This window comes from Cajanus cajan, chromosome 2, assembly GCF_000230855.2.
Source record: "Cajanus cajan strain Asha chromosome 2, NIPB_CcT2T_4, whole genome shotgun sequence".
NCBI lineage: Eukaryota > Viridiplantae > Streptophyta > Magnoliopsida > Fabales > Fabaceae > Cajanus > Cajanus cajan.
In genome coordinates this window covers 74,454,248-74,465,988 of record NC_138518.1, presented here as the reverse complement: position 1 = coordinate 74,465,988, position 11,741 = coordinate 74,454,248, and the positions used below count along the sequence as shown (strand labels likewise).

At 37.6% G+C, this 11,741-nt stretch overlaps 2 protein-coding genes across 2 annotated transcripts; both read right to left on the bottom strand.

Annotated features, from left to right (window-relative positions):
- Positions 1-6,726: 6,726 nt before the first annotated feature.
- LOC145955189 (uncharacterized) lies at positions 6,727-9,050 on the bottom strand. The gene is made up of 3 exons (XM_083069897.1): positions 7,597-9,050; positions 7,222-7,393; positions 6,727-7,122 (listed from the first exon to the last, which is right to left on the bottom strand). Exons 1-3 carry the CDS (start codon positions 9,048-9,050, stop codon positions 6,727-6,729), a joined length of 2,022 nt encoding a protein of 673 aa, XP_082926023.1.
- A 3-nt stretch (positions 9,051-9,053) lies between these two features.
- LOC145955188 (uncharacterized) lies at positions 9,054-11,249 on the bottom strand. The gene has a single exon (XM_083069896.1). The coding sequence runs from the start codon at positions 11,247-11,249 to the stop codon at positions 9,054-9,056; it is 2,196 nt and encodes a 731-aa protein (XP_082926022.1).
- Positions 11,250-11,741: the final 492 nt, after the last annotated feature.

Here is an 11,741-nt window from a genome sequence, read left to right as displayed (position 1 = left end):
AACCGAAATCGCGACGGGACGGCGAAAAATAAAATGGAAAAGAGGAGTCGCCACCAATGTTATTTTTATATGGAAAAACATTGGAAAAACCATAAAGTAGAAAACAGTCTACGAAAACCAAATTTTGAGTTCGGGAGTCAATTACGTGTGAGGAAGGTATTAGCACCTCACAACGTTCGTCCTAAGACGATTACCTTTAATTAATTAAACTAATTATTTATAATTTATAAAAATATTTATCTCACTAAAATAATCAAATATATTTTATTTTTTTTGGGCTCGACAAGATTTAATTCTTGCTCCTACGTATCTTCATGTGCAATGAAGAATCAGAGTTACGTAGTTCTTTGTGGAAAATATTTGAGTGTTGACGTTTTTTAATTAAATATTATTTTAGTGAAATATAGGATTCTTGAACCGTCACAGCTCATTCATCCTAAGAATATAGAATTGACTAAAGTGTACACCAAAATCAATTCAATAGAATTATAATTAAAATTATTGTTATAGATGTTATGATCTTAAAATTTCTTGGTAGAACATTTTTTATTTTTACTCTCACTTTTGGAAAAAAATTTAAAGATAAGCTGTCACAACTTACTTTGAATTCCAAAGGTTAAAAAAGATGTCACATCTAATTAACCATTCCTTTAATAAAATTTTGATATAATAACTTCAAATATTTATATTGAATATTGTAATATTATATTTGATTTTTAATCATATTTTAAATTTAGTTTTTTTTTATGATAATAAGTTGTCACAACTTATATCCTTAAGTTCTAGGATTAAATGAATATCACATTCAAATAATCTCTTTTTTATAGATATAATTTATATTATATATTAATAAAATATTACTGTAAATATTATTATTGTTGTTGGTTGTTATAAATATCTAGCACCTTAAAAAAAACTAACTTAATCAATAAAATCAAGTAAACTAATTTTGTTAAAACAAGAAATAGATATTATCATCTAAGATTAAAGGGATACCACATAAAAATAATTTTTTAGAGAAAATAGATATTATTAATTTTTAAAAATAAATTATTATTATTATTATTATTATTATTATTAAAGTAACTATTACTATTATCCAAAGAAAAAAACTAATGTACATAAATAACAAAATAATTTAATCTACCACGATATACTACATTGTTTTCTATGGTTAAAAACCCATTATCATAAAATATTAATATAATGCATACCTTAAAAAATGTGATGTAAAAAGGAGAACATTGAAAAGAATGGAATAAAATAAAATAAAAATGGGCTAAGAACAAAGGAGGTATGATAAGCCTACATGGCTTGATGCAACGTGAGTGGGTGAGAAAAAAAAAGATGGCATTGACCCACTTTGAGCCCACCATGGAACATGAAAACAAGATAGGACAAAAGAATAGGAAAAGAAAGAAAGAAACAAAAGGGGAAAACGAAAAACAAATGGGTCAAGCATTAATTCGTAGCAGCAGGGCAAAAACAGAGAAAAATGAAAAGGAAATCGCCTTCAGTATCGCTGCTGCTGGAAATTGCCTCCGGTGTTGGCATGCGGCAGTGCATGAAGGTTCTCGGGATAACTTATTCAATTGTATTTCCCTACACTATTTTAGTCTCTTGCTTGATCTTCCGCTTGAGTCCTCCGTGCTTCCCCTCGCTCCCTTTTCTCCGTCCTCCCCCTTCATCCTGCCCTCTGTTTTTGTTCTCCTTTTATGGTTCTTCCCCCTCCGCTTTTGGCAACTGCCCTTTTGTTTTTTTTCATTTTTTTTTCTCTCTTTTATCAATTGTTTATAAGCACCGAAAATTTTTTCAAAGCTTCCGTGAAGTCTCCAACTGCTCCCTTTGATCTGTCTCTTTTTTTTGCTACCAGCTTGCTAAGTTTGAAATTTTAAGAATTGTTTTACCGCATGGGGTCCCAAAACCAAGACTTTCTTACTAGTACCAAGACTTTGGCTTCATCTATTTGGCATTTTCTGAGTTTTTTTATAAAAAAAAAAAATTGGTGTTTACAGTTGCCCCTCTTTACTTAACTTTTACCAAATGATATGAGTAACACGAGTTTTCATATCATAGTAGTAAAAGATAAGTAAAGACTTAAACTCCAATTTTGTCTAAAACAAAAGTTGCATGTATTAGAGAAAAGATAATCACGATATTGTAGCATGAACTGGAGAATATAAGATCTAAAAGCAACAAAAATAGTAGACTCATGGTTCCAAACTGTTGGGAGTTAAGATCACGGGGGCTCGAATCACAAAAGAAGGTGAGCGCAGAGCTCGAAACATTAAAAGAATGAGCACCGAGGCTTAAAAGATTGATAGAGTGAGCATAGAGGCTTGAAAATTAAAAGAGTGAGCATAGGGGCTTGAAAGATTGATAGAAGCTTGAAAATTAAAAGAGTGAGCACGGGGCTCGGAAGAACGATAGAGGTTTGAAAATTAAAAGAGTGAGCACGGGGGCTCAAAAGATTGATAGAGGCTTGAAAATTAAAAGAATGAGCACGGGGCTCGAAAGATGGATAGAGGCTTGAAAATTAAAAGAGTGAGCGCGGGGGCTCGAAAGATTGATAGAGTGAGCATAGAGGCTTGAAGATTAAAAGAGTGAGCACAGAGACTCAAAAGATTGGTAGAGGCTTGAAAATTAAAAGAATGAGCACAGAGACTCAAAAGAATGATAGAGTGAGCACAGGGACTTAAGATAGAATGAGCACGGGGGCCCAATCATTGATAAAATGAGCACAGGGGCTCGAAAGATTGAGAGTGAGTGCAAGGACTCAAAATATTGATAGAGGCTTGGAACTTTAAAAGAGTGAACATAGAGGCTTGAAAAGTAAAAGAGTGAGCACGGGGACTCAGACGATTGATAGAAGCTTGAAACATTAAAAGCGTGGACATAGAGGCTTGAAAAGTAAAAAAAAAAGTGAGCACGGGGACTCAGACGATTGATAGAAGCTTGAAAATTAAAGAGTGAGCACGGGAGCTCGAAACATTAAGAATCGGGACAACAACCAAGTAAGTATAGGAAAATTCAAATTTAGAAATTGTAATAAACATTCAATCGGTTCATGATGTATGCATGACATGCAATGAAATGGTTTTAATGGAAAAATAATAACAAGATGAGTTTTGACCTTTCATCCCATTATTATTATTATTATTATTATTATTATTATTATTTTTGCATCATTTTTCCAACCTTTGACCCCCTCACGAGCATGAGTGTTCAGACTGACCTTTTGTCAAATTATTGCGTCGCTAGATAAGCTATCTTGTCTGATAGTACAATTCAAAATTGTCAACATTTGTAATCTTCTCAATAAAGTTAGCTAGGGATCTTTCATTTCTTTGTGACTCTTAGAATCAATCATCGTAATTGAGATATTTTAGCCTATTTTTGACTTTATTTATTGGTTTTTCTTGCATCGCATGTTGCACTTTTAGCATATCATAATGAAATAAACACACAAAAATGACGAATGGTGGGGAATATGGGCTTTTATTGCTTCAAGGAAGAAAGCACAAGTATATGAGAGTGGAGATAAACAAAACAATGGGAGAGTAACATATCATATTTTTGGGGAAAGCAACACTAATTCCCCACATCAACAATTTTGAGAACCCCATTAATTGGCCTCTAAAGGTGTGAAATGCTTGTTGAGCATCTTAATATTGCCTTGGCCTTCCAGTTTGCCCCGGCTTCGCACTTTGGTTGTCATATCTACTTCCTCCTTCTCCGCCTTTCTTTAGAAAAGTTGCATTTGTTAAAGTTGCCCCTTCAGTCTAATGGGTATTTCTTTTATTTTTTTTTTTAGACCTTAACTTTTGCATAGGCCGCTCTTTTCGAGTTTTCAGCCTATCAGGTCACTCTAAATTTTGCCTAAGCTGCCTTTTCAGGTTTTCAGCTTAGCGAGCCTTTTCTTTTTGTTATTATTTTGTGCTCTCCTTTATGCATAGTATTTCTTGATTGCATCAGAGTTTATCGGATTCAACAGATCTTCTCCATCCATATTTGTGAGAATCAAAGCTCCTCCTGAAAAAGCCTTTTTTACCATATAGGGCCCTTCATAATTCGGGGTCCATTTCCCTCTATGATCTCTTTGGGGTGGCAATATCTTTTTTAATACCAAATCTCCTTCTTGAAACTCTCGCGGATGAACCTTTTTGTCAAAAGCTCTCTTGATCCTTTTTTGATATAATTGACCATGACATAAGGCATTCAATCTTTTCTCTTCAATGAGGTTCAACTGATCATAGCGAGCCTGAACCCATTCCGCTTCCTCAAGTTTGGTTTCAGCCAATACTCTTAGAGAAGGTATCTCAACCTCAATGGGAAGTACTGCTTCCATACCATAAACCAGCGAATATGGAGTTGCCCCAGTAGAGGTGCGAACGAAAGTGCGATATCCATGTAGGGCAAAAAAAAGCATTTCGTGCCAATCCCTGTAGGTGACCACCATCTTTTGAATAATCTTTTTAATATTCTTGTTTGCTGCTTCCACTGCCCCATTCATCTTAGGGCGATATGGTGAAGAATTGTGATGTTGAATCTTGAAACTTTCACACAACTCTTTCATCATTTTGTTGTTCAAATTGGTCCCATTGTCAGTAATGATCCGACTTGGCAACCCGTATCTACAAATTAAATCTCTCTTGATGAATTTGACCACCACATTTCTGGTCACACTGGCATAAGAAGCTGCTTCAACCCATTTAGTGAAATAGTCGATAGCAACAAGAATGAATCGATGCCCATTGGATGCTTTTGGTTCTATTGGACCAATCACGTCTATTCCCCACATTGAAAAGGGCCATGGAGCGGCCAATACATTCAAAGATGTTGGGGGAACATGAATATTATCTGCATAAATTTGGCACTTGTGACACTTCCTCACATGACTACAACAATCAGCCTCCATGGTCAACCAATAATAGCCAGATCTTAGGATCTTTCTTGCCATTACATGTCCATTTGCATGTGTTCCAAATGAACCTTCATGGATTTCTTCCATGATTTCCATAGCTTCTTTAGCATCAACGCATCTAAGTAATACCATGTCATGATTTCTTTTATAAAGTACTTCTCCATTTAAGAAGAAACTCATTGCCAACCTCCTTAAAGTTTTCTTGTCATTTTCTGAAGCTCTAGGAGGGTATTCTCTGTCTTTTAGATAGCGTTTGATGTCATAAAACCATGGTTTTCCATCTGGTTCTTCTTCTATTGCTTGACAATATGCTGGTTGACCTTGATTATTTATTCTTATCAGTGGAACCTCTTTTCCTTGACTAATCTTGAACATCGAAGATAATGTAGCCAAGGCGTCAGCCAGTTGATTTTCCTCGCGAGGGATGTGATGGAAAGTTATTTCCTCAAATTGTTCCATTAAATTTTTGATGTATGAGTGGTATGGGATTAATTTAGAATCCCGAGTTTCCCACTCATCTCTGAGTTGATGGACAACCAATGCTGAGTCTCCATAAACTTCTAACACTCTAGCCTTGAACTCCAAAGCTGCTAGAACCCCCATTGCACATGCTTCATACTCTGCCACATTGTTAGTACAATCAAAACCCAACCTTGCAGTGAAAGGGATTAATCGGTCCTCTGGAGTGATCAACACTGCCCCAATTCCATGCCCCAGTGCATTAGAAGCTCCATCAAATAACAACATCCACTTCTTTCTATTTATGGACTCTCCCTCCTCAAACAAAGCCATGATATCTTCATCTGGAAAATCATATTGTATTGATTGATAATCGTCTATGGGTTGATGAGCCAAATACTCAGCCAACGCACTGCCTTTAACAGCCTTTTGGGTTACATACACAATATCATACTCTGATAATAACATTTGCCAGCGAGCGATTCGACCCGTTAAAGCAGGCTTTTCAAATATATACTTGATCGGATCCATCTTGGACACTAACCAAGTAGTGTGACTTAACATGTATTGTCTTAAACGTCGAGTAACCCAAGCCAAAGCACAACAGGTTCGCTCTACCAGAGAGTACCTTCTTTCACAATCTGTAAACTTTTTGCTCAAGTAATAGATTGCTTGTTCTTTTCTTCCATATGCATCATGTTGCCCCAGTGCACAACCCATAGATTCCTCAAGTACCGAGATATACAAAATGAGAGGTCTCCCCGAGGTGGGAGGTACCAAAACTGGAGGGTTTTGTAAATACTGCTTCATCTTCTCAAAAGCTTTTTGACAATCTTCATTCCATATCACTGGTTGACTCTTGCGCAGTAACTTGAAAATCGGATTGCAGGTTGCAGTTAATTGAGATATGAACCTGGCAATATAGTTCAACCTCCCCAAGAAACCACGAACTTCTTTTTCAGTACTTGGAGCTGGCATTTCTAAAATTGCTCTCACTTTGTCAGGATCCACCTCTATACCATTTTCATTAACCACGAATCCCAACAATTTTCCTGACTTCACACCAAAAGTACATTTGGCAGGGTTAAGTCGGAGCTTATACTTCCTTAGCCGCACAAATAGCTTTTGTAGATTTGTGATATGTTCTACCTCCGTCCTGGACTTAGCAATCATATCATCGACATAAACTTCAATCTCTTTATGCATCATATCATGAAACAAAGTCACCATAGCTCGTTGATAGGTTGCTCCAGCATTCTTCAATCCAAAGGGCATCACTTTATAACAAAATGTTCCCCATGATGTAATGAATGTAGTTTTCTCCATATCTTCAGGAGCCAGCCTTATATTTGATTATATCCTGAAAATCCATCCATGAACGAAAAGAAAGCATGTCGGGCAGTGTTATCCACTAGAACATCTATATGTGGCAATGGAAAGTCATCTTTGGGACTAGCTCTGTTAAGGTCTCTATAGTCAACACACATTCGAACTTTTCCATCTTTCTTTGGGACAGGAACTATATTGGCAACCCATTGAGGGTACTTTGCCACTGCAAGGAATCCAACATCAAATTGTTTCTTTACTTCTTCTTTTATCTTTAAAGAGACCTCTGGCTTCATGCGTCTCAATTTTTGCTTAACTGGTGTGCATTCTGGGTTCAATGGCAAGTGATGCTCAACTATGCTAGAATCCAACCCAGGCATGTCTTGGTATGACCACGCGAAGACATCAGCATACTCAAATAACAACTTAAGCAACTTATTTCTTTCTTCCCCTTTTATAGCAACTCCTATTTTTATTTCTTTTTTATCATTTTCATTTCCCAGATTGATTACTTCAAGTTCCTCTTCATGGGGTTGGATCACCCGATCCTCTTGTTCTATCAACCTTTCTATTTCTGGTGGAGTGCTCAGGTCATTGTCATCTTCTTCAGCCTCATTAATGGGGTGATCAAAATCGTGACATGGGATATTAGCGTTATTATTTTTGGCATGGTTATTATTGAATCTGCAATTTAGGGTTGATGAAAGAAAATGAAGGTTGGAGCAATAAATGAGAGAAAAGAAAGATTAAAGGATAGAGAGAACATATGACAAAAAGATCAAAATGCATTTCATTCATATGATATACTGAAAGACAACATGCAAGCCCATTAACAAAAAGTCATACTAAAATCACGGGAATAATTGTAGAGTTTGTGTGACAATTACTTTGAAATTGAATTAAGAGTCACAGGAAATTCAATGATCTTCCAATTATGGAGCTCTTCACATGGATCACACGGACACACAAAGTTGGCGTGATTATCATCATTATCTTCCTTAATCATAGCCACTTGGTCTGCGTGCACCACCCCTCCACTTTGAAAGCTTTGATAAAGATGACAAATGGGAATCCTCTGAACTTTAGGCTCTCGATTCTCTAGACGAGCCAACCTTTTCTCTCTATTTTCTTCTGCCATTCTTCTTTTATCGGCTTGAGTAGGTTTGTACCCTAACCCCCATCGACCCTTGTTTTCTGGCAATTCTATTAATTTCGTGACTCCTTCCAAGCATGTTCCCAACCCAAGTCCTGGCTGATACCCTCCATTCATCATGACCTTTGCAACCATCATGGATGCACTTGATGGTTGTGGACTTCCCATTGGAGATTCAACATAAGCAGTACTAATTATTTCCAATGACTGAAACGAAGTTTCCAAAGCCTCCTCAGCTGCTTCAATATAACGGGTGGGAGCAGGACAACTCACCAACATGTCTTCCTCACCCGAGACAATCACTAGCTTGTCCTCCACAATAAATTTCAGCTTCTGATGTAAAGAAGAGGGAACAACCCCAGCTGAATGGATCCATGGTCTTCCCAATAAACAACTGTATGCAGGTTTAATATCCATGACTTGAAAAGTTATGTTGAAGGTGAATGGGCCAATTTGGACAGGGATTTCGATCTCCCCCATAACTTCCCTTCGTGATCCATCAAAGGCCCTCACAATCATAGAACTGGGTTTCATATGTGTCCCATCACAAGACAATCGATCCAGTGTTGACTTGGGCATCACATTTAATGAGGACCCATTATCGATAAGCACTCTAGCCAAAATGTGATTTGCGCATTTCACAGAGATGTGTAAAGCCTTGTTATGTCCCCTTCCTTCAGCTGGGACTTCATCATCTGTGAAAGTGAGGTGGTTATTGGCTGTAATGTTACCAACAATGCCGCCAAATGTGTCTAATGTGATGTCATTGGACACATGAGCTTCATTCAAGATCTTCATCAATAATTTTCTATGACTTTCAGAATTCATCAGCACTGATAACAAAGATACCCTTGCAGGAGTATGATTTAATTGATCAATGAGCTTGTACTCACTTTGTCGAATAAACTTAAGAAATTCTGAGACTTCTTCATCCGACACTTCCTTTTTCTTTTTCCCCATGACTTTTTCATCATCTCTCCTCTTAACACTTGAAACCTCTTCATTGATAATTGTATTTTCCTTTTGCTTATGGTTTTTTGTCAAGCCTTCTACTCTTAACTCTTCTGGAGTATAGACTCTACCAGTACAGGTCATTCCACCTACTCCTGCGATATTTGTTACGTTGGTTTCTGTAGTGTCAATTCCTTCTTTTTGTTGGGCATTCACATATTCACTTTCTACCTTCATTTCTTAACACCATGGAACCGCCTTAGTGTCCTTGTAATGGAAAGGAGCTGGAATTTGCACAACAAGTGGCTTAAGGGTACTAGGTGTTGACGCGAAAGTGTTTTTTGTGAAAGTGATTACCAGTGGTTTTGGAGTAGTCATGCTGGACTTTTCGTTTGATTGAATCATCAATACATCCTCTTTTGTACGCACCTGGCTCACCTGAACAAAGTTTGAGTTAATCATGCCTTGTAATATTTCCTTGAATTTGCCACATTCCTCAATAGAATGTGTGGTTGTAGGGTGGAAATCGCATACTCCTACTTTGCGAGACTCTCCCTTAATCATCTCATATTTGCACAATTCTGAAAAAATGAATCTCATGGGGGTTCGGATCTTCTCTACTTCTATCACTTGTGGAGTACATTCTTCTTTGATAGCATTAACCGATGAAGTCCCATGACCTGGAAGTGGATTATTTCTTACATTCGGCTCGCTTTCCTTAAAGCTTAATAATCCTGCATCTATCAAGTCTTGTACCTTGTGTTTCAAACCCCAACATTTCTCAGTTGAATGGCCTATTGCCCCAGCATGATATTCACATTTGGCATTTGAATCAAAACCTCTTGGATATGGAGGTTGGACAGGCTTTATAGGAAGAGGCTCAACTAGAGCATTTTGAACCAGATGTGGTAGCAGTTCAGTGTAGGTCATAGGGATCGGAGCTAGAGTCCTTGGTTGATTATTTCCCCTTCTTTGAGCATTATTCACCATGGGAGGCGAAATTGCCGATTGATTTTCTTGGGGTACTTGAAATTGTGGTGGCGCTGTAGGTGGCCGATAAGGCATTCTAGATGGATAAGGTTGCGGGTATGGTGGCAAAGAAACTGCTGCAATTTGTGGGTTATACATATATTGGGGTCTATAATTGGGTATGAAAGAAATAGGATTGTAGTTAGGTCTGACTGGTGTTGTCATCACTGCATTTGTTTCACCTCCTTTCCTCTTATTTGTGGTTTCTAAGGGTTTCTTGATGGTTGTGGATCCTGTTGTCATGTGTGCAATCTTCCCATTTCTAACTCCCATCTCAACCCTATCTCCAATGATGACCAAATCTGAAAAGTTTGATGATACATTTCCAATCATCCTGTCATAAAAGGGGGATTGGAGTGTATCAATGAACATCGTGACCATCTCTTTTTCCAATAATGGAGGTTGTACCTGAGCAGCTACCCCTCTCCATCGTTGGGCATATTCCTTGAAGGTCTCATTCTCTTTCTTTATCATATTTTGTAACTGTGTGCGATCTGGGGCCATGTCCATATTATACTTGTACTGTTTCAAGAAAGCCTCTGCCAAGTCTTTCCATGTGCGTACTCTTCCTCGCTCCAGGCTCATGTACCAACTTAATGCTGCTCCAATAAGGCTTTCTTGGAAGAAGTGAATCAACAATTTGTCATCATGAGCACAGGAGGCCATCTTTCGACAATACATAGTGAGATGATTCCTTGGGCATGTATCTCCCTTGTATTTATCAAGTTCTGGAACTTTAAACTTGGGAGGAATTATAACATCAGGAACCAGACACAAGTCCACAGCATTGAAACCATAATTGTCGAATCCCTCTATGGCCTTTAATCTATCTTCCAACGATTGAAGCTTATCATCATGGGAAATATCTTCCGAATGACGATGGTGTACAATAACAGTTGGTGCAGGAACTAATCCCTGGTTATTAGGAGGCCTTTCGCCATGACTTACATTAGGTGGTGCATGAGCATTTGAGTGGGTTGGAATTTGTGGGTCATTAGCTTCAAGGGTTAGGTTTTGGGTTTGTGTTTGATGTGATGGGTTTAAGGTGGAGGTAGATGGATTACCCTCAGGAATATTAGCCACAGGTGGCGTGTATCCCGGAGGTAAACCATATGGAGGTAATGGAACTTGGCCTTGAAGGTTTGAAGTGGAAACATGATGGTCATTTTCTGAGGTCGTTAGGATGACAGGTGGTGTGTACCTTTGAACATTCGGGTTGGGTTGCGTGCGTGGAGTAAACCCAGGAGGGTAATCAGGTGACTCATGAGGCTGTTTAGACGACTCTCCATTTGCCCCTTTTTTGGATTCCATTGACTGCAACAAGTCCAAAATTTTTCCCATTTGTTCTTTCAACTGATTTACATCTCCTCTCAGCTCCTCATACTGTTGCTCCAAGTCATCTACCATCCCTTCCATGATTTTGGTCTTTGTACGTGTCCCGTAAGGGTGTCGAAGGGATGCTTTCTTTGCCTCAATAATTGATTTCTTTTATAAAACTGTATAAGAAAATTTAATGAGTATGTAATGATATGAAAATGTGACTATGCATCATGTATGTGAAAATGTTAAATTGTTGGAGAGACATAAATCACATGAATCACGTGGATCATCTTTCTTTAATTGTTTCTTAGATCGTCACGTTCTAGATACTAGGTCATGGAATCAGTGGATCTTTGTGATCATTATCAATTAAACTTTTCCTTTAGAATGTCACATTCTAAGTACTAAGCGTAATATGAAACGAGTAGCTTTTGCATGAACATCCTCTCTTAGCTGGCAAATTTTATTAATAACAATAGTATAATACATCATGATAACTTAAATTATTCACCGCTAACAACCATCTCTCTCATTTTTGCTATCATATCTCTACAGTATTCAAGGAAGTCATAAATTTCT

Bases quoted from the DNA above. Each gene is read 5' to 3' on its own strand.
- LOC145955189 (XM_083069897.1), bottom strand. From the start codon at position 9,050: ATGAAGGTAGAAAGTGAATATGTGAATGCCCAACAAAAAGAAGGAATT. The intron at 7,394-7,596 runs GTAATTGTCACA...CCTAAATTGCAG, and splicing joins ACTCTTAATTCAATTTCAAA to ATTCAATAATAACCATGCCA. The intron at 7,123-7,221 runs GTAATCAATCTG...TTGTTATTTGAG, and splicing joins CCCATGAAGAGGAACTTGAA to TATGCTGATGTCTTCGCGTG.
- LOC145955188 (XM_083069896.1), bottom strand. From the start codon at position 11,249: ATGGTAGATGACTTGGAGCAACAGTATGAGGAGCTGAGAGGAGATGTA.